The 21,615-nt window shown below is 33.3% G+C and overlaps 2 protein-coding genes across 7 annotated transcripts in view; one reads left to right on the top strand and one right to left on the bottom strand.

Annotated features, from left to right (window-relative positions):
* The window catches only part of LOC136043037 (protein bric-a-brac 2-like), a 150,836-nt gene that overhangs the window by 33,311 nt on the left and 95,910 nt on the right, over positions 1-21,615 (top strand). The window lies entirely within an intron of this gene.
* Positions 1-21,615, bottom strand: part of LOC136043009 (probable endonuclease 4) — an 87,798-nt gene that overhangs the window by 59,094 nt on the left and 7,089 nt on the right. For 2 of the 6 annotated variants that reach the window (XM_065727913.1, XM_065727897.1), the window contains exons 2-7: positions 19,082-19,176; positions 15,364-15,672; positions 12,056-12,377; positions 7,226-7,362; positions 2,717-2,876; positions 278-402 (exon numbers count right to left, since the gene is read on the bottom strand). In XM_065727913.1, coding sequence (XP_065583985.1) covers positions 278-402; positions 2,717-2,876; positions 7,226-7,362; positions 12,056-12,377; positions 15,364-15,672; positions 19,082-19,132 — 1,104 coding nt within the window. In that variant the 5' untranslated portion in view covers positions 19,133-19,176. The remainder of the gene's footprint in view (positions 1-277; positions 403-2,716; positions 2,877-7,225; positions 7,363-12,055; positions 12,378-15,363; positions 15,673-19,081; positions 19,177-21,615) is intronic. The other 4 variants (XM_065727921.1, XM_065727901.1, XM_065727909.1 and 1 more) reach the window with 3 other exon arrangements.

Here is a 21,615-nt window from a genome sequence, read left to right as displayed (position 1 = left end):
TTGGTTCTGCCCTTGGATAGCTCATAGATTATCATCAAGAAAGGAAAAGAATCATTTTTATACAACTCTGTAAAAGTTTTGCCAGCTTTGCCTCCCACAAAAACTATTTGTCTTGGCTTTACTCTAATTAGCCATGGCATTTTAAAAAGCTGAAAAAATAACTGATAATTAGCTCCTTGAAAAAAAGACGGTATAAAACTACATTTGCAAGGAATTCAGCAGGATATTTAAGTTTTTTCAGCTTAATTTGAGCAGGGCAAAAAAAAAATATACTAACCTGTTTACTCATATTTTCGATGACTGTCATAACTTTAGACGGATATGTTCTCTCGTGAACATAATTTATGCTATCAGCAATATTTTTCAAACATTCAGTAATGGTGCACTCACCGCACGTTGAGCCTACAAAAAAAACAGAAAAATATTAATTTATTCATTTTCCAATGGAATAACAGCGGAGTGTTTCTAATTCTAAGGAGATCTAATTCCTTACGAGAGGAGGGAAGGAGCATTGACACATTTTTTTTTTCTTTTTAAAAGCAGATGGGGCAATTCAAATTGAGTTTAACGCAAGATAAGATTCATTCACAACTGATTAAGCATACAATGGCTATATAGTGCTAATCCTCCAAATCCTCCTATGCCTCTATGAGAGGGGGGAAGACATGCGTTTCAATTAGTCACTATCAAAAGAAGAAAAATATTAAAAAATCACTCACAAAAAAAAGAATAGAAAAAAAATTATATACACTAAATAAGTGACTAGTGAAAACTCATAGCAGTCACTGCTATGAAACTATAGCAGGAAATTTGAAACTATTTAGCAGTATATGAAACTATACTGCTAAAACTATAGCAGGGACTGATCCCCTTCTCCCTCATAAAGTTTTGATGACGGATGTGGCCTCCGAGCACCTCCTGGTGTCACTTGTGTGTGTGGGGGGGTGATAACTGCTTAAATAAGGAATAATACACTTTTTATTTAATCAAAATTAGACTTGTAAGAAGAATCAAAAGTGCCCAAAAAAAAAGGATGAAAGAAAGAAGATGATGAAGGAGACGTAAAAAGGAGATTATAAAAGAAATTAAAAATATGAAGCTCAAAGAAGCTGGAAATGACAAATCACAAAAAAAACAATGATTAAAATTTGCACCAAAAAATTTTTGGATTAAACAATAAGGATGACATTCAAAAAGGCAAGAAAAACAAAGAGGATTTCAAGACGAAAATATCACTTATTCCGTGTATCAAAATTGAAAACGAATTTTTTGTATATATAGATTTGTGATGATTTTATTGACTTATGTTACATTTGCCCCCTTAGATTTTTTGCCCTTCCCCTAGATTTTGAAAATTACGTTTTTAAATACATTGGGCACTTTAAATGAAACAAAGATGACAAAATTCCCCCCCCCTCTAGATTATTAAAAATGCAACTACCTACCCTAAATTTCAAAAAATTGACACCCCCACTTGAGATAAACACTTACATCTAGAAGGCCATACAAGGTACTGTCGAAGAACAGGATCCACGGCTTACCTTCCTCTCTACCTCAAGATGTCTACGATTCAACCTACAAACTCCCAAGAATTCTATTTTTTTCACGTCTTTCTTTTTCGAAATTGTCGTCCCTCCTCCGAGATAAAATTCCTGCGTTCCAGTGACCGTTATGTTGTCATCGATGTATGCTGGCGGAGGAATGATAATTATGTTCATCTAAGTTTCAACTTCGTGCTTTTTTAAAGCACTAAGTCATAATGGTAGTTATTCAGCATACATTTGTGATGACACATATCAAATGAATGTATCAGTGGGTTAAGATCTATATTCTCTGTGACAGCTTTGTTGTGTTATTTTTTGTTCTCCTACGATGAAATATATAAACGAAAGACAAAATTTTGCTATTTTTCCAAATTTCTGTAAAATTATTCTAAAGATTACTAAAGAATTACTGAAGATACTGTAAAAATTATTCTAATAAGTTTTTTATCAGATTCAGTTCTATCTGAATTAAATTGTTGAAATCTGGGGTACAGGTTTTTTTTAGATTTAAATGGCGTTGAATATTGGCTAAAATTATTAAAAAAGGACAACTTTCCTATTTTGTAAACAAGTTTAGATCCTTCTCTAAGAAAAAGTCTAAGCAATATCCTAATTCTAGATCGGTGAACGGATAGATCTGTGACTAATAATCTGATGATATGAGTATCTTGTCCTTTTGCAGCAATATACAGCTAATTCGCATATTTACAAAAGGACAAAAAATGAGAAAATACAAAAGGATAAACAAGGATAAAGATCCTCCAGAGCCCTTGCTGGCGCATAGGGCGTCAATTCGACGTTTCAGTTGGCGGGTCTTTTTTAAAAAGACAAGTAGCAAGCTTGTCGCCCAACCTTGCTGCGGCGGCGATCAAACCCCAGGCCTCGTATTGCCAACTAGAGCATCTATCCACTCTGCTATAACAGGATAAAAAGAAAATATATCTTGAGCAAAATTATTTTCTTGGTAAAAACTTATTAAATAAACTTTTTATTTGATTTTGATAGACTTTGAGGGTTTTGCTTGCTTTGTTTGAGTTTTGCTTGGCCCCCGAAAAAACAGAGGCCGAAAAATTTACTCTTTCCGTGTTTATTTATAATTTGTGTTCAATACATCTGTTATACTCAGCTTATAACCAAATGTCTTTATTTTCAATACACCAAATTTCTCTTACCCGGATGGAAGTTATAATGAGTAAGTCCAAGAGCTTCGCATCTCATTATTTCATCCAATAGTAGCTCTCGGCTCTTTTGGAGGTTTTCCAGTTTGCTTGATCCTAAATTCAAGAGGTATGATCCATGAGGTAGAATTAAATGAGGAGGGTATCCAAACTCCTGAAAAAAGTATTTTTAACCCATCAATGAGAAAAAAGCAATAAAAATTATAATAAGAGAATTAGAACTCGAACAATAGCAATTGTTAGAAACAAGAAAACCTTGTTTAGAATAAGACAAGAGCATTTAGAGAATTCTAAAAATAATTAGCATTAGGAGTTACCAAAAAACATTACAAATGACCAAGAAACAGAGAGGATGCATACAAAGTTTCCTAATGTTTCCGGAACATAACTTTTTCATTATTGAAGGGTCGAAAGTTCATCATAAAAACATTTACTGGTGAGGAGTGACTGAGAACAACTAGTTTTTCAAATACAGACGAAGAAAGATGTTATTAATAGTCAATTCTTTCCTGTATTTTGCATGTGTTTTGGTTTTCTCTTTTTTGGTCTATATTTCTCTGTTTTGCCAACATCAGCGTAAACGTAAGAACAAAGCAGGCCAAGAGAATGAATTAATAAAGCAACTTTAATGAAACTTTTAATTGCATATAAATTGAAAAAAAATTAGAAAACAGGAAAAATAGACCAGTTAATTTGCGATGAAGTCGATGGATAACCTAGTCCTATTAGACAGGAATGCAGTCTTATTCACAAAGAGCAGTACTTAAAAAACTGTTACCGTCGATAAAGCCTAACAAGACCTAAAGACCTAACAAGAGCGGGAAAAAAGATTAGTCAATCGCATCTAGCATTACCCAGAAAAACCGTAGTTAGTTCTACAAATAAAATAAAAATAAACCAGTTTTATCTATTTTATTTATTATTGCTTTACATTAGGTAATAGACAAAAAGAATCAATTTCGCCAAAAGGTCACTATAGAGATACAGAGATAATAGCTCACTTCCAGAAATTTTCAGGTTCAATCCAAAGAAACTTTATACTTTTCGCAAAAATTTAAACTCAGCTTCGGCTTATTTCAAACCTTCTGGTTCTCGTGGATAAAATTACAGCATCATTTGCGCCAATACTTTTTCATCCCTATTAAACCCACATTAAAGCGTGCAAATTTCCTAGTTTAGCAGTTCGCCTGTTCTTTGTCACATATTACAAACAAGAGTACAAACACCGGCAAATGTCAGTCTGGAAAAACTCTTTTGTCACCTTATGTCCCTACATACTATTACAGATACAACAGTGGTAAAATAATAATTGATAAAATTTTTAATAATTAATGCTACAAGTTTGCAATTGTAAATAAACAAACCATAATTGAAATAAAATATGATCCTACTTTAATACTTAATCCTTCAACAGTGTTCTCTCGGGTGAGGTCTCCATTTCATGCCACATTTTTCGTGACTTATTATTTTTTTGTTAATCATTTAAAGAAATTAGAAATAAATAAATATTTCTTTAAATAAATAAAAAGCGATTGCTGAAATTACAGTGAATAATTTAGTAACGCTTTCCAAACAGTTGAAATCCGCACTTGTGAAATCTCCATAGCAAAAAGCTCAATTACCAAAAGCATTTCAGGCAAGCATTTTCAATTATAGACATTTTCCCATTCCAGAGGCCTAGGATTTACATTTCTGCAATTTCCCTACAATTTCCTATTATTTTTATACAAATAGCCTGTGTGTGTAGTTGTCATAAATTCTTTGCCCGTATCATAAATTAATACGATTACAAACTCTGGTAAACGTCAGTAAAAAAAAAATAAATATAAAAAAAGAATCTGCTAGATAATTTTCCCTGAGCTGTTGCTATTCAAACAAACATAAGTTACCATAGGTTTTAAATTAAAAAGTTCCAGCATATTTTTTCCTCTTCTTTTTAATTTCAATAAAATCACTTGTATTTTCTTTTTTACCTAAATATAGGTAAATTGTCTTATTTTGCCCCCTTCCTTCAAACAGAGAGACCGTGTATAATTTTTTACTTATCTATTTGATGAACTAAACAAACAGTAAAACGATATTCAAAAAACATGACAACGTTTTTTCAGGCAGTGAAAATGCAGTTTAAATAAAATTCTATTTAAGTCACTCTTAAAATTTATGAGTGATGATACTTTATTTCGTTCACGTGATGCGAACATAGAAACATCTTTCGTGTTGTACATTGTTAACTTAGCTGGAGCTATTTAATTCAGTTTGCTTTGGTTCAAAACTTCCTTTGTTGCTGAGTCATTGAAAATTTGGGTGTTTAAGTTTCTCTGTTATGAAATATGACCATTCTTTGTCACTACTGCAAGTTTATGAATTTTGCTTTGTTTCTTTCTTTGGCTGTTTTAGTTTCTTTCTCCCTATTTGTTAGGCTGTATTTACACGTCTTTGAACTGTCTTGATTTCCTTTGAAAAAGGAAAGGGAAGAAAAAGTGTCTTAAAAATAGTCCCGAAATACACAAACTTCAATTTTTTAATTTACCGCCTGAATAAAATAATTTTACGTCTTTCGAATCTCATTTCTGAATTTAATTTAACGATTAGTCCCACACGATTTTCTGTGGAGTGGACCTTTCGAAGCTACCTAGTAATGTCGGCTGCGATAGTTAAAATTGCAACATAATCGTTACTTTTCAGGAGAGCCAAAAAACGGGAAAGAGTTTATCGGCTGCGGTCGCTCGGAAAGATGAGGCTTCTTGGGGGAAAGTAAACAAATTCTAAACCAACTTTCTTACTCTTTTCAGTGGTACAAATTAAATTTAAGTATTCTGAGCAGATTCAAAATTATTTCATTTTATGGCGTCTGTCTCGTTTTTCCTTGACAGAAAAAGGAGACAAATGCCAGGTCCCCATGTTATAAGAGAGCAAATGCCACCTCCGTAAGATAATCCTCTTCTTTCATTCTGAATTGCAACAAGACCTGATAAAAAAAAAGAGACATACGCCACTTAGAGGCTTATGTCTCTTTTTATCTCGGCATTAGTACAAGGTATGACAATTCTGACTGCATCATTCAATTCCTCGTGCTTAGTTTACTCATGGCACATACGTAACACATTTCCAACCAAAATGGCATATACCCCAGTTTTAATTATCACAGCCGATGTTTGCTTAAAACTGCTGAAAACTAAAAACGAAGCAATCCGGAAAAGGACAATTCTGAAACATTTCTGCAGCAATGTATGTAAATCAATCTACCTAATTTAATTACCATGAAAAAAGGTCCGGTTAATAATAACTAAATCATTACTTCGTCTTTCATATATAATAATAAATAAAAAAAATATTTGATGATGTTTTAATGTCTTTAATTTGTAGTTGTAATTTAATCCGTTATCACGCCTAAAAATATGAGGAGTATGAAAGAATTCAAAGTAGAGGCGAAAGCACTAATTTTCCTGAAAATGAAGTTCTATCAATATATATATATATAATAAATATTGTTTTTATAACATAATAAATAAATTTATAAATGTAAAAGGAAAGGCCATGCGACTTACACCCCTTTTAGAGTCAAATTAGAGAGAAAAATTGCTATACAATATATTATCATATGCACTATACCTGAATCAGTACACTTCCCTTAAAAAAATATCCCACCCTGGAGAACCTCCAATCTAAACAAAGCGCGTATTTTGTCAGATTAGTGGCGAAACCCTAGACTACATGCTATTTGCATACATGTGCCCCGACGTCAAAGGGCATAATTCGCAGGCAGAATTATCCCAGCTTTTTTCAAAAAGAAATATCCTGCCATCACCAGCATCATTATTATTTTGCAAGATCGACACGAACAGAAACAGATCTTTAATTACATTCTATATGCCCTGACATATCTCAACCTCCACCGTCGTAAGTAAATTTGAACCAGCATGAAACAAAACCCAAAGGCTAAAATAGTTTCATTCTTAGGTTGTAAATTAAGATGACGAAGAAACAAGAAGTTATTTTGGATATCTTACCTCACTTTACCTGAAATACAGGTCTTTTATGCACAAAAAGCATTAATTATAAATAGGAGCTACTCTTTTTTTCTTCTTCGTCACAAGAACCTACTCCTATGCAGCGCCTTGTTCGTACTACAGATAATGGGAGAAAAAAAAATTAAAGCTTTATTTTGGTTGCTCCCTGGATTGAACAGGAGTAGCTCTATTAAGGATATTTGATTTATTTATCTTTAATTGTTTTTTTTTTACCTACACCACACTTCTCCTTTTTATTTTTTGGTGTTCATCTTCTTGATTTGTTTTATTCCTAATAATTCCATGTTTTTTTTCCATTATTTTAATTCCTCTTTTTCTTTTTCGTTTTCGTTTGCACTGAGAAAACACTATCGATCACAAAGGCGAAATTTTCGCTACACATCTTTATTCCGTATATTCCATTAGCTTTCTATTACCTTGGTTCTTTATATCATTTCTCTTTAAATTTAGGAAAAAATGAAAAACAGCCTACCTCCCTAACGGCCTTGAAATCATCAATAATCTTTTGTTCCATGGGCTTTGCTAACCATTGTCTTTGACTTCGAAGAAATAGTGCAAATGAACGAGCGCCAATTTCAGCAGCATTAAATACAGCCTCAGCTAAACCTCCTGTATTTTAAAAACAGATTAAAATAAAAATGGTTATGGTTAAAAACATGGGCTAAATCTTAACTCTATGTTTGTTTTCTAAATAACTCAATATTAAATATAACATCATAAAAGTGAACACTCGCATCACCAATTTGTCTAACCTAGACGCTAGTGAAAGTGAAGTGAGCAATATTTTATAAGTGGGGAGAGACTTAGGTTTTATCTTTAGAATTTTATTTCTTAACTCTCATCGATAAAAATAGGATGGATTACCAAAAATGAGAGACTACAGAATAGTAAATATTGTCTTTATAACAGAATGACGCCATCTGATGGAAGAAAAAGTGGACAATATTTCATAAATTTTTCTTACTTCACACAAAAGCATAAAGAACAAGAGCTAAGAGCTCATATGGCACTTGTGACGAGGCGAGAAGAGCTAAGAGCCAAGAGATCATATGGTATGAGCTCTAACAAAATTCTATGAATCAATAGATTGATTTAAAAAGGAAAATAAGAGGCTTAATGCCGGCCAGGATTTAAAATAAGAGCTCTGAGTCACGATGTCCTTCTAAATATCAAAATTCATTATCAAAATTCATTAAGATCCGATCACCCACTCGTAAGTTATAAATACCTAATTTTTTCTAATTTTTCCTCTCCCTTTAGCCCCCCAGATGGTCGAATCCGGGAAAACGACTTTATCAAGTCAAATTGTGCAGCTCCCTGACACGACTATCAATTTTCATCGTCCTAGCACGTCCAGAAGCACCAAACTCGCCAAATCACTGAACCCCTCCACCCAACTCCCCCAAAGAGAGCGAATCCAATACGATTCTGTCAATCACGTATCAAGGACATTTGTTTATTCTATCCACCAAGCTTCATCCCGATCCCTCCATTCTAAGTGTTTTTCAAGTTTTAGGTTTCCCCCTCCCAAAGTCACCAGATCTGGTCGGGTTTGAAATAAGAGCTCTGAGCCACGATATCCTCCTAAATATAAAATTTCATTGAGATCCGATCACCTGTTCGTAAGTTAAAAACACCTAATTTTTTCTAATTTTTCAGAAATAACCCCCCCCCAACTATCCCAAAGAGAACGGATCCGTTCCGTTTATGTCAATCATGTATCTAGCACTTGTGTTTATTTTTCCCACCAAGTTTCATCCAGATCCTTCCACTCTGTGTTTTCCAAGTTTTAGGTTTCCCCCTCCCAACTCCCCCCTCCCAATGTCACCAGATCCGGTCGGGATTTAAAATAAGAGCTCTAAGACACGATATCCTTCTAAGCATCAAATTTCATTGAGATCCGATCACCCGTTCGTAAGGTAAAAATACCTCATTTTTTCTAATTTTTCCGAATTACCCCCCCCCCCCCCAACTACCCCAAAGAGAGCAGATCCGTTCTGATTATGTCAATCATGTATCTGGGACTTGTGCTTGTTTTTCCCATCAAGTTTCATCTCGAGCCCTCCACTCTAAGTGTTTCCCAAGACTTTAGGTTTCCCCCCTGCAACTCCTCCCAATGTCATCAGATCCGGTCGGGATTTAAAATAAGACCTCTGAGACACAATATCATTCCAAACATCAAATTTCATTAAGATTCCATAACCCATTCATAAGTTAAAAATACTTCATTTTTTCTATTTTTTCCGAATTAACCGGCCCCCCACTCCCCCCCAGATGGTCAAATTGGGAAAACGACTATTTCTAATTTAAGCTGGTCCCGTCCCTGATACGCCTGCCAAATTTCATCGTCCTAGCTTACCTGGAAGTGCCTAAAGTAGCAAAACCGGGATCGACAGACAGACAGACCGACAGAATTGGCGATTGCTATATGTCACTTGGTTAATACCAAGTGCCATAAAAACAAAGAACCAAGTTGATCCAAACTATAGCAGTTGATCCAAAAAGTGGACAAATTAGTATTTAATAATCTATTCCTAGTCCATACAAAAAAATGAAAAAAAAACAAAGTTAATCCTAACTATAGCAGTAAACAGACGACTTATTTTTCAATGCATAACGAATTCCTAGAGGAAATGATTTATTAGCTAGTAATACCAGGACAAAGACCACTGAACCCAAGCCAAACTCACCGCAAAGCTACAAACCATACCGAAATATTCATCAAAGTGGCAAATTAGAGCCAGGAACAACAATAAAAGGGGGAGGAGAAAATACCGATTGCATAGGGACTCTGAAGGGGCTTTGGGTGTTGAAGTTGGGTATTTAAAATATACATTTTTAACTAGAACGATTTATTAATTGTCTAGCTAGCCCAAGTTAGCACAAGGGGTCGAAATTGCAAAATTTATACCAACAGTTTTTAATATCTTGGGCAGGGGGTTGGGGAAGGGATGGTAACAAAAGCTATTAAATTATATAGGTAAAAGAAAACATAAAACAAAACAATGCTAGAAAAAAACAATATCAATAGTTGGCCAATACAAAACAACGCTAAGTCTAGGGAAAAAACTATTATATTTTCTTTAAAAACCAAAATTTTGAAGTCAAACCATTGAAATTACAATCTGTAGATATATACGTACATAAAGATAAAAAGAAAGAGCAAGGGTAATGTTCTGAGAAAAATTTTGAGTCAAATTTCGCCGTTATCCTGGACTAACGCTGTTCAAAAATACGCAATTCCATTTTACTATTATTCAAACATCTTTGGTTTTGATGAACAAAACGAGATAAATTAACGAATTTAGAAACCCTGTTCTTTAACACTCTTAGAAATTTTTTCTTCCAAAAGCGAAATTAAAGCGAATCGTGACTTCCAGCCTTTAAGACCTTATTTTTAACGGAAATAGTTTGCCATTAGAGGCCCGTAGATACCATTCCCTCATAGTATTAAGACTGTTTTCGACAGCTTGATTGTTAAGAAACTCAAACACTAATCTATAACTTAAGGTATTAGTTAATATAATGAACTGGTAGGTCATTTTTACCATTGTATAGTTTGTACTTTATAAACTTATTTTCAACACTGCGTAAAAATCGATTATATACTATAACATGCCTACACACAGGGAGTAAGCGGGAGTCTCTTAAGACTGGGATGTCAAACTACCAAGACCACACAGGCTTGTCATTATTTGCATGAGCGAAATGTGCTAGATTTCAGAAGAAAGCGAAACCGGGATAGCCATTCCGGTCTTTTCTTCAACGGAGCTGGGATCAGAAAAGAAGATGTAAAGAAAGATGTAATAAATTTAAAGCTAAGCAGCCTCCCACACAACATTGCACATATTTTTCATTTCAATTTCTTTTTTGACTTTGCTATTTGATTTTGGAGTGTGTCCAAACACACTCAAAATTTTTGGACATTTTTCTTTCTTCGTTGTTTTCTTCTTTTATCTTTCTTTATAAGGCTGGCCAAAATGCCTCCCTTAGGATAATTAAAAAAATTTGGTGTAAAAGGACACTTTTCCAGCCATAAACAATGCCTGCACAATTTCATATTCCCTGTCAAGGTCAGATCTCTATTCCTCTATATGCAATAAATTCTTCATTGCAATAAGTCAAGCTAAAAGTTGCGAAAATTATCATCCACAAAAAGAGTAGTATATTTAAATGGATATTCATGTGGCAAGTTTAAAGTGGCAATTTGGGGAAAGGGAAACTTAAAAGTGGCTGATTTTATTTATTCATTTTATTTCTTTTTTGCCTAAATGTAATTGTAAACACACATATGAGCTGGACTTGTTTCCACGATCGAAGACCAAAACTCCTTATATACGTTTTATGCGGTTTTTGCGTTAAATGTACCAAGTATAGTCATTGGACCTATTGTATCAATTAGTAACTTCATAAAAATCGCCAGCTTGAACTAATCTTGTGTACTATGATTTCACATCAAACCTCAAAACTGAAAACTTCACAGACTTCTTAGACCCATTATTTGCTAGTAAAACTTCTACGATCACAGACTTCCAAACCAATTTAAAATCTTACATTTCTGTGACCAACAACAAATTTTGAAAGCATCAGGAAATTGAGCGTTTAGTTCTCACGTGCTTCGGTAGCTCTCATCACCAATCTGTATCCTCCGGTCACAGAACTGAGGTTCAAAAAAGAAATAAAAATTATAGGAAATTACGGAAAATCTGTGTTACTTGAGATGTGCTATTTTTCCTAAACATACGATCCTTTTTTTTCGACGCTTTATCCACATTTTCAAACAAAAAGTAAAAACAGATTAGAATGGCAGTTCAAACCCGTCTATAAGAAAAGAAACACGACATCTAATGTAACTTAGCAAAATGTTAAAACTCTCAATGAGTCTCGAATTTTAGTGTCTACTGTTAGCAGCATTCTTCGCCAAAGATTTGTTTTTTTCATTTCAATTTAAAAACTGCTGACATTTTAGCAGCACAACTTGTATTTTGACAGCTTTTCTTTGAAAAAAGTATTTTTAAGCATAAAAATGGTATTTTCAGACGAAATCTGCCAACAAATTTGAAAACTGCCCAAGTAGCATGCTACTTTGCTACGTCACTTTTTGCTCGTCCGGTCAAACTATACTGTCAGTAGTGTTTGTGGTTTTCAGTTGCCATGACATCCATGTTGAAAATCCAGCAATCCACGCATATTTATTTTCTCTGGTCCCGTTTCAATTTTCTTTGGTTCCTAGCCTATACACATGAGATATTATCCCTAAAAAGAATATAATAGATGTTAAGCAAGTGTATTTGCCATTTACCTTGCGCTGAAACATGGGCGCCGACAAACATTTGTCCAGTAGAGCTGACTGAACCATTGAATCCATTGATGACCTTTGACCTTGGAATGTATTGCATTGGAAACTTGTAATCTTGTTTATACATGACCTTGTCTAATTTCCTAACAACATCTTGGTGAAGTTGAGCTTTTGTTACTTTTCTCTTTTTCAATTTCTTTTCTGGGGTTTTTTCAAGTTCGGTTTCCACTTTTATTTTTTCTTCGTCTATCTCTTCCTTTTTTAACACATTCTTCCCTTTTTTTACAATTTTCGTAGAATCATCTCTAATTTCAGTTTCAGCAATCTTTAAAGATACAACATGTCCTTTAATTACAAGCGTAGATACATACAGTCAATATTTCTAAAGGAATATCAAAAGATTCTCACAACGGTGCCTGAGGTTTAAAAATGGAATTGTTTAGTCTAAGTACTAAAATTTTCATTGATCATAATATAACTCTCTCAAAATTTTCTTAGGGGTATTTGGATAACCATGACAGAGTAACTTACAAGTTATTCACCATTACTGTCCTCTGTGTAGGTATAAATCGGTATAATCAGACCTAACGAGAGGATTTAGCCTGGATTGCAACCTCAAATCCCGGGATCGGAGACGGGTAATACCAGCTACTCTTGTCTTTATACGTGTGATGTTTTATTGGAAATAAAGCTTTCTTTCTAGGTTTAGGGTGAGAGGCTTTTTTCAGGATCTAGGCTTTTTTATAGCTTTCAATAAGGTAACACAGATTGTACAATATTAAGAGACCTATTGAATACAAAGCCTTAATGTCTACAACACTAAAATCGTACCATATCAAAGGCTGACAAGAAGAAAGAAGAGGTTTAGATCTTGAGGGAGGACAGAGAAAGATCTTTTAGTTATAGCTTTTTTCCACGTCAAGTTTTTTCTTGAAAGTAAGGAGCAACATTAAAACTTGAAACGAACAGAAATTATTACGTATATGAGGGGGTTTACCTATCGCCAATACCTTGCTCTTTACGCTAGATTAAGAACCCTCTCATATACGCAATAATTTTTGTTCGTTTTAAGCTTTAATGTTGCAAGGGACAATCGTGAATACTACGGTGTCAAAAATAGTCGATCGTATTCAAAAAACGACAACCTCCCTATACAAGAAACAGCACGGCCCAAAATACCTTACCAAAAGGAGATACGAAAACCTCAAGATAATAATTCTTTTTGGAAGGAGGATATTATACTCGCACTTATTCTTTTAATCACAATATTTTATTCGGCACTCATTGTGCAAGCTTTCGAAATGGTATACGACTTCTTCGGCTATCGGATTGAATAATTTCCACAGATACCGACATTTGAAATATCGACGTATCCTAGCTCATCACCCTTTATTCTAACAAGTTGTTAGAATACATAGAAGTTAATAGTGAGAATACTTCAGTGCATTTGCTTTCGTGTTAAGTTCTATGGTATCATTATCAACTTTGCGGGAGAATTGAAGGGGGCTACTATCAATCTTTTTAGCAAATTTTCACAATATATATTTTTTTTTATTTATCAAAAGATTGCTATTTTTACAGGAAGTCCTCTCCCCTGATTATTCTAACAAGTTTTGTTTTATCACGACTGGATCAGATCAATATGATTTTTTCTTTAGTTTAAAACCTATTCAACTCGAGGGCACAATGACGTTACTAAAATATCAAAAATTTCAAGTCAAAAAAATACCTAGATTCTGGATATTCGCACAAACCAAAATTTATCACAGTTACAAATCATACGATATGCTATTTATAAAATTTCAAAACCATTTAACTATGACGTAAAAGAGTTAATAATACCCCTGTTCCAGCCCCCTGGGCGGCTAAAACACATATGAAATATGGTGTAGGCTAGACTCATTTGGCACCAGTCGTTTTAGTTGAAAAAAAAATTAATATTGGTTTAGTTTCTTGTTTCACTTTTTTTCTACTGAGTTTTCTCTTTAATTTCAAACACATAAGTCTACTTGGCGTGAAAAAATACTTTCAAATAACATAAACTTAAAATTAGCTGACTGTAAGTTTCTATGTTTATATTTATGCAGGCCTAAATAAATATAAAAGTAGGCCAACTCTAAGATTTTGTGTGATAATGAGGTCAGAGAAAGTTGAGCTCCTACGTGGTGCTTTTCAAAACCGTGACATGATACTAGGAGTGTGAAACCATGGAAAGGTGACACATCTGTATCCCTTTCTACAGCACGAAACTTGAACTGGAAAATTTTGAATATTTTTGCTGATTTTTATACCTTTTTCAAGGAGATGGGAAACAAAGTATATAAGGTTTAGTATCACAAGACAATGAGTGACGATTTCTTCTCTCAAAGCGGCCTGAAAAAAAAAAGTTCACATTTGGATCTAGAACTCCAAAAAGGCTCGAGCAGATCAAGAAGAAATTTTTTTATTAAACCATGCTTAGTTGAAATAGTACGGTGTTCTAAACAGAATGCAAATGCCAGATCCTCCTTTTCGGTCATCCATCTAAGGCCAAACGAAAAACAGGTCTTCCCCTAATGGGATGGGAAGGTTGTAAGGCATTACTTAAATAGAATTCAAATTTCCAGGGTGAGTGTAAAGAGGGAAGTTCTGAATAGATGTGCGTAGCTGTGTTGGCCTGATGCGGCTTGGTGCTGCAACGAGTTGTTAGTGGTAGTAGCCTAGTAGTATATGCAAATGAATCATTAAATATTAAATTTCAGGCAAAAAAAGTTTATAATCTGAATATTTTCGCGTAACTAGCTCGTTCTTAAGGTTTGTAAGAAAAAAAAATGATTTAGACACGGAAGAAGGATTTGTATTAAACACTGCATTTACTAGTATTGCATGTACCATAAACCCTACTCGTTGATTCATAAATCTTTTCCTGCTTCAAAGCCATTTTTACAGAGGTTATTTACTAAGGTTAAGCAATATTCTATCAAATAGCTCTTTAGACTACATGATATTTACCATTTAATAAAATATAAACAAAAAATGCACGTAAAGAAAAAATTGAGAAGGAATTAATTTCTGGCTTTAAAAAAAGATGTTTTGCTACATTAACAACTGGGTATGCAGAATTGTTTCTTAGATGGAGGGAGATGGACTCTATTAGGTTGTGCAAATTTTTTAACTACGGATTCCTGTCATATCTATTTGGTTACTTACAATAGCAACCTTGGTTATATGTACCCCAAAGTTTCTATCCATACGTAAGCCAACAAACAAACTAGAATCCTGATATATGTTTGTTTTTCAGGAGTCTAACGCAATTATTCTTAAAACCAAACCTCTTTTACATTCTTCTTTCTCGTTTTCTTCGCTGGAACATGTTCTCCTACTTTGTTAACAGTTTGGCTAAGAACAATTTCTTCTTTTGGTTGAACACTCATATCAAAATTTTCTTTCACATCTACAGTAATTGTTCTTCTTTTTCTTGCATTTCGAGTTACATGGTGTTCTTTAGTCGATAATACTTCCTCATCATTTTCCCCATTTGCTTCAATATTTTTTGTTACTTTTTTAGTAGCTTTTCTTGGCATAGCAGTAACTGATCCTTCCTTTCCAATTAAAGATGACTTTGTAGCAACCTTAAAAGACTTAAGTTTAGAACTGTATAAATATAAAATTACAGTGTCTCAATCATAGATGTACTTATACGGACATACGGATAGATGTACTTATACGGATGCAATACAGACGTTGGTGTGTTCAAGAAAACCTTGAGGTTGAGGGAATCTGAGGACTCTGTACGAAGAGGGAGGGGCCGAAAACGAAGTAAATGTATTTTCAAGTTAATGTTTTTCAGAATTTCGTGGAAAGGTCATTTAAATAAATCTTTGGTCAAGTTGAAGAAGATCCTCTTGCAACAGAGGATCCCAAAAGTTATCCCAAAGGACCCTCCTCTAGGAAAAGTGGCTGATACACTATACACTTTTCCAATTTTGATCCCACTCATCTGATCATCTCCTCTAAGGTTTAGACCTGTGTTCACCCATGACTATATACTTTACAAATATTGATACTTTATATAAAAATATATATTTATATAAATATTTATATATATATATATATATATATATATATATATATATATATATCTATATATATAAAAATAAGTTGTCTGTGGATGGATGGATGGATGTGTCAGGTGACGTCACCTGAAAAACTGGATCAGGTGACGTCAAAACTGAAAAAACTAAAAAAAGGCAAAAACTACAAAAAAAACTAAAAACTAATAAAAAAAATAAAAAAGCTAAAAAACTAAAAAAACTATAAAGGTAAAAACCAATAAAAAACTAAAAAAAAACTGAAAAAACTAAAAAAAGGCAAAAACTACAAAAAAAAACTAAAAACTAATAAAAAAAGTAAAAAAGCTAAAAAACTAAAAAAACTAAAAAAACTAAAAAAAGGTAAAAAACTAAAAAAAATAAAAAATAAAAAAAAACTAAAAAAAAGGAAAAAACTGAAAAATAAGCTAAAATAAAGGTAAAAACCAATAAAAAACTAAAAAGGAAAAAACTAATAAATGACGACACTCAAAGAGAAAGCGACCAGGACAAAAGGAATGTTCGATTAGCAATCAACAAAGCACCGGGACACAGGGAGTATAAATGACGACCAGGACATAAGTAAAAAAAAAAAACTATCTATATATATATAAAAATAAGTTGTCAAACTAAAAAAAGGCAAAAACTACAAAAAAAACTAAAAACTAATAAAAAAGCTAAAAAACTAAAAAAACTAAAAAAAAAGGCAAAAACTACAAAAAAAACTAAAAACTAATAAAAAAATAAAAAAGCTAAAAAACTAAAAAAACTAAAAAAACTAAAAAAAGGTAAAAAACTAAAAAAACTAAAAACTAAAAAAAACTAAAAAAAAGGAAAAAACTGAAAAATAAGCTAAAATAAAGGTAAAAACCAATAAAAAACTAAAAAAAAAAACTGAAAAAACTAAAAAAAGGCAAAAACTACAAAAAAACTAAAAACTAATAAAAAAAGTAAAAAAGCTAAAAAACTAAAAAAACTAAAAAAACTAAAAAAACTAAAAAAAGGTAAAAAACTAAAAAAAAATAAAAAATAAAAAAAAACTAAAAAAAAGGAAAAAACTGAAAAATAAGCTAACATAAAGGTAAAAACCAATAAAAACTAAAAAGAAAAAAAGGAAAAAACTAAAAAAAATTTTCATCTAAAAAACTAAAAAAAACTAAAAAAGGTAAAAACTAAAAGAACTAAAAAAGAAAAAAATAAATGACGACACTCAAAGAGAAAGCGACCAGGACAAAAGGAATGTTCGATTAGCAATCAACAAAGCACCGGGACATAGGGAGTATAAATGACGACCAGGACATAAGTAAAAACAAATTTAACAAAACTAAAAAGAAGGTAAAAACTACAAAAAAACTAAAAAGAAAAAAAAACTAAAAACTAATAAAAAAACTAAAAAATCTAAAAATCTAAATAAACTAAAAAAGAAAAAAAAGGAAAAAAATAAAGGAGAAAAACAAAACTAAAAAACGAATGTATATACAGACCGGTACACCGGGATACAAATGACGACCGGGACACAGGGAATATAAATGACGACCGGGACACAGGGACACAACTACAACGGGGACACCGGGGGAAACAGGGGGATATAAATGACGACCGGGACAAAAAAACTAAAAAGAAAAAAAAACTAAAAACTAATAAAAAAACTAAAAAATCTAAAAATCTAAATAAACTAAAAAAGAAAAAAAAGGAAAAAAATAAAGGAGAAAAACAAAACTAAAAAACGAATGTATATACAGACCGGTACACCGGGATACAAATGACGACCGGGACACAGGGAATATAAATGACGACCGGGACACAGGGACACAACTACAACGGGGACACCGGGGGAAACAGGGGGATATAAATGACGACCGGGACAAAAAAACTAAAAAGAAAAAAAAACTAAAAACTAATAAAAAAACTAAAAAATCTAAAAATCTAAATAAGCTAAAAAAGAAAAAAAAAGGAAAAAAATAAAGGAGAAAAACAAAACTAAAAAACGAATGTATATACAGACCGGGACACCGGGATACAAATGACGACCGGGACACAGGGAATATAAATGACGACCGGGACACAGGGACACAACTACAACGGGGACACCGGAGGAAACAGGGGGATGTAAATGACGACCGGGACACCGGGACAGGGAATGGTCGATTAGCAATCACCATCAACAAAGCTCAAGGGCAATCATTAGAATCATGAGGTATAGATCTGAATACAGATTGTTTTCCCATGGACCATTATATGTTGCATGTTCAAGAGTCGGTAAACCTGACAATCTATTTATATGCAAAGACAATGGGACAGCAAAGAATGTTGTATATTCGCAAGTTTTACGTAGTTAAAACCATATATATATATATCTATCTATATTCACAGGTGGGACATAGGGACACAACTACAATGGCGCGTAACTATTATGGCGCGTAACGACTTACGCGCGCGGGGGGGCTTGGGGGGGGCGCGAAGCGCCCCCACCAACTAGGTGTTGGGGTGGCGCGAAGCGCCACCCCAACAGCTAGTATATATATATATATATATATATATATATATATATATATATATATATATATATATATATATATATATATATATATATATATATATATATATATATATATATATATATATATATTATAAATATATATACTTTATACAGATCATTTATAAGTACGAAAACTCCTCACCTTCAGGGAGATTGAGAAGATTTAAGAGGGATTGAATAAGTTCCAATCTCCCAAAAGCTTTTATTAGTTTAAATAATTTGTCTCTCATTCAATCTGCTTATACAGGGCATTATTTACCTTGATAAGGATAAACATCTTTACAAACAACACTTCGCAAGAATTTTTTTATGGAATCATCATCATCCTGATATTCTCTCTGGATGGAAGGTAGGGTACATGGATAGTCCTCAAAGAAGTGCCCCCCCCCCCGTGTGCAAATAGTGTGTAAATTTAATTACCACGTCAAACGTCTTTATAATTATAGTCCTAAGCATTGCTTTACCAAACATGGCCTTTTTTCTCTTGCTCCATTCAGGTTCATAAAATATTTGACCTAGAAAAACACTAAATTTTAATTGCATCCAAAACTGACCCATTTAGAGCATGTTTTATAAAAGAAAAACTTTTTTTTCAAGAGAAACATGTTTCATGTATAAATCAGAAATATGTTTTTAAATAATGCGATCTGAAAAGCCTGAAAGAATACTACGGGATACAATATGATGGGGTATGTGCAAAGCTAAATTTTAGGTTTAACTCAAATATAGTATACAAAATTTATTTCAAACAGGGAATAACTTTGTTTGGGTGTAATACTAGAGAGATTTCTGTCCCCCCCCTCCCCAAAAGAATTTCTGGCATTTACACTCGACTAAACAGACGTAATTTTTACTCGTGACAATTTTGCATAAGTCAAGATACTTGGTTGCATTATCAACAAATTTAACTAAAATTCCCCTCGAGCTTAAAAACATCATATTATGGCTGAAACACATGACGCATGGCTCTTTTGCAATTTATCAACCTTTGGCACCTTTTTCTCAGGTTTATTTTCTTTTTTTTAATGACTAGTACTGGTATAGCTACAACACAGAGCTGAAGAATAAGGGATAAAAGCAAGAGCAAAAAGGCAGGAGAAACACACTTGAAATACAAAAAGCACAGTTCTAAAGCTAGACAAAACATACTCATTCTACGTGACAATCAGAAATGTATTATTACAAAAAAGAATCATTTATTGGGAAGAGGTGCTTTTCTCTTGAAATATAAGTTTAGAGCTTTAAAATGTGCATATGGACCATAGGTTCTGGCAAATACACGACAATCCCAGATTCTTGCCTCAGTGTTTTAGAAAGTTGGGCAAAGGTCCCAGATTTCTATGGCCTAATGAAATAGAAACGCAATTTCAAGTGCGTTTACCTTAATGCTTAAATTAGAAGTATTTGCTGCTGAAACCAGTACATTTTCCATAGAAGCTTTTCTTCATTTTTCCAGAGTTACTTCATGAGCACTTATCAATTTTCAGTGCCCAACAAGAGCTAATTTTGGGATATGATTTTTTATAGTCGCCTTGTATTGAAGGTGTGCGTTTTGAATTGGCAGCATTTGCTTTTTGGTCAGGAGTGGCTGAGTCCCCTGAACAATTTCCTGACCATGTCCCGACCAGTCTGAACATTTGGCCCTGCCTCGATGTAAGTGGCGGCATTCCAATGTGGTACTGAAGTTAACTTACTGACTAGTAAATATCTAACAACTTTTCCTCGATATACCTTTCACAAATTAGTGCAGATCAAATCCAAGAGAAGTTTTCTCTGTTCAATTTCGAGGGATTTTAATTGGCAATAGATTTACACCTTATTGTTTACATTTGCTAACTCCCTGACTTTATGTTTTTCAATAGTAGCATTCTTCAGGTGGTAATATAAAGAGAAACGTCTTAGAGAGGTTAGGTGTTAAAGAGAGTTAGTTGATTGAAATGGGATTTTTTCTATAAATGGCTATAAATGAGGAACAATAAAAACAAAAAAAAACGAACACAAAAAATAAAGAGACGACAAAATCAGAACGGAGGTGATTTACACTAGCTAAAATCCCCAGGTCATCATAATTAAATGCACATATCACACATTTACGGGAAATTATTATATGTCAGTGGGTAAGGAATGAAATATAGTCCTTCTGGTCACCGTACAAAAAGTGCAGAGCAAAGTAGCAATGCTACTTGGCAGTTTTCAGATCTGTTGGCAGATTTTGTCTGAAAAAACATTTTTAAAATATGAAAATAATTTTTGCTCAAAGAAAAGCTGTCAAAGCACAAGTTGTAATCTGTGATGCAAAAATAGGGTAGCATAGTAGCAATGCTACTTGGCAGTTTTCAGATCTGTTGGCACATTTTGTCTCAAAAAACCATTTTTAAAATATGAAAATAATTTTTGCTCAAAGAAAAGCTGTCAAAACACAAGTTGTGCTCTGTGATGCAAAAATAGGGTAGCATAGTAGCAAGGCTACTTGGCAGTTCTCAGATCTGTTGGCAGATTTTGTCTGAAAAAAACATTTTTACATATGAAAATAATTTTTGCTCAAAGAAAAGCTGTCAAAACACAAGCTGTGCTCTGTCGTGAAAAAAAGTGGGATAGCATGGTAGCAAGGCTACTTGGCAGCTTTCATGGCCTAGAAAAAATCTGTTGGCTGATTTTGTCTGAAAATACGAGTGCTTCAACTATCCCTGATTTTTTGGGATTTCTCCATAAATCTGTCTTCTTGAAAAAAAATCACTTCCCCAAAAATCCCCTGTCATTCTGAGTTGCCACGCCTATTGATTTATCACTATTAACAATCCACCCCTAGGAACTATCACTTTCACTTAACTTGACATAATTTTCTCACTACTTTCCGAAGTTTTTGTTTCAATCATTTACTATCCATCAAAAACTAGACATAGATCATTGAATTACTGACCCATGCTAGTAAAAGTATTATATTTATAAAACTA

The sequence above is a fragment of the Artemia franciscana genome, chromosome 2 (assembly GCF_032884065.1).
Source record: "Artemia franciscana chromosome 2, ASM3288406v1, whole genome shotgun sequence".
Lineage (NCBI taxonomy): Eukaryota > Metazoa > Arthropoda > Branchiopoda > Anostraca > Artemiidae > Artemia > Artemia franciscana.
The sequence above is the reverse complement of the archived record's forward strand: the minus strand, read 5'-3'. Positions and strand labels throughout refer to the sequence as shown.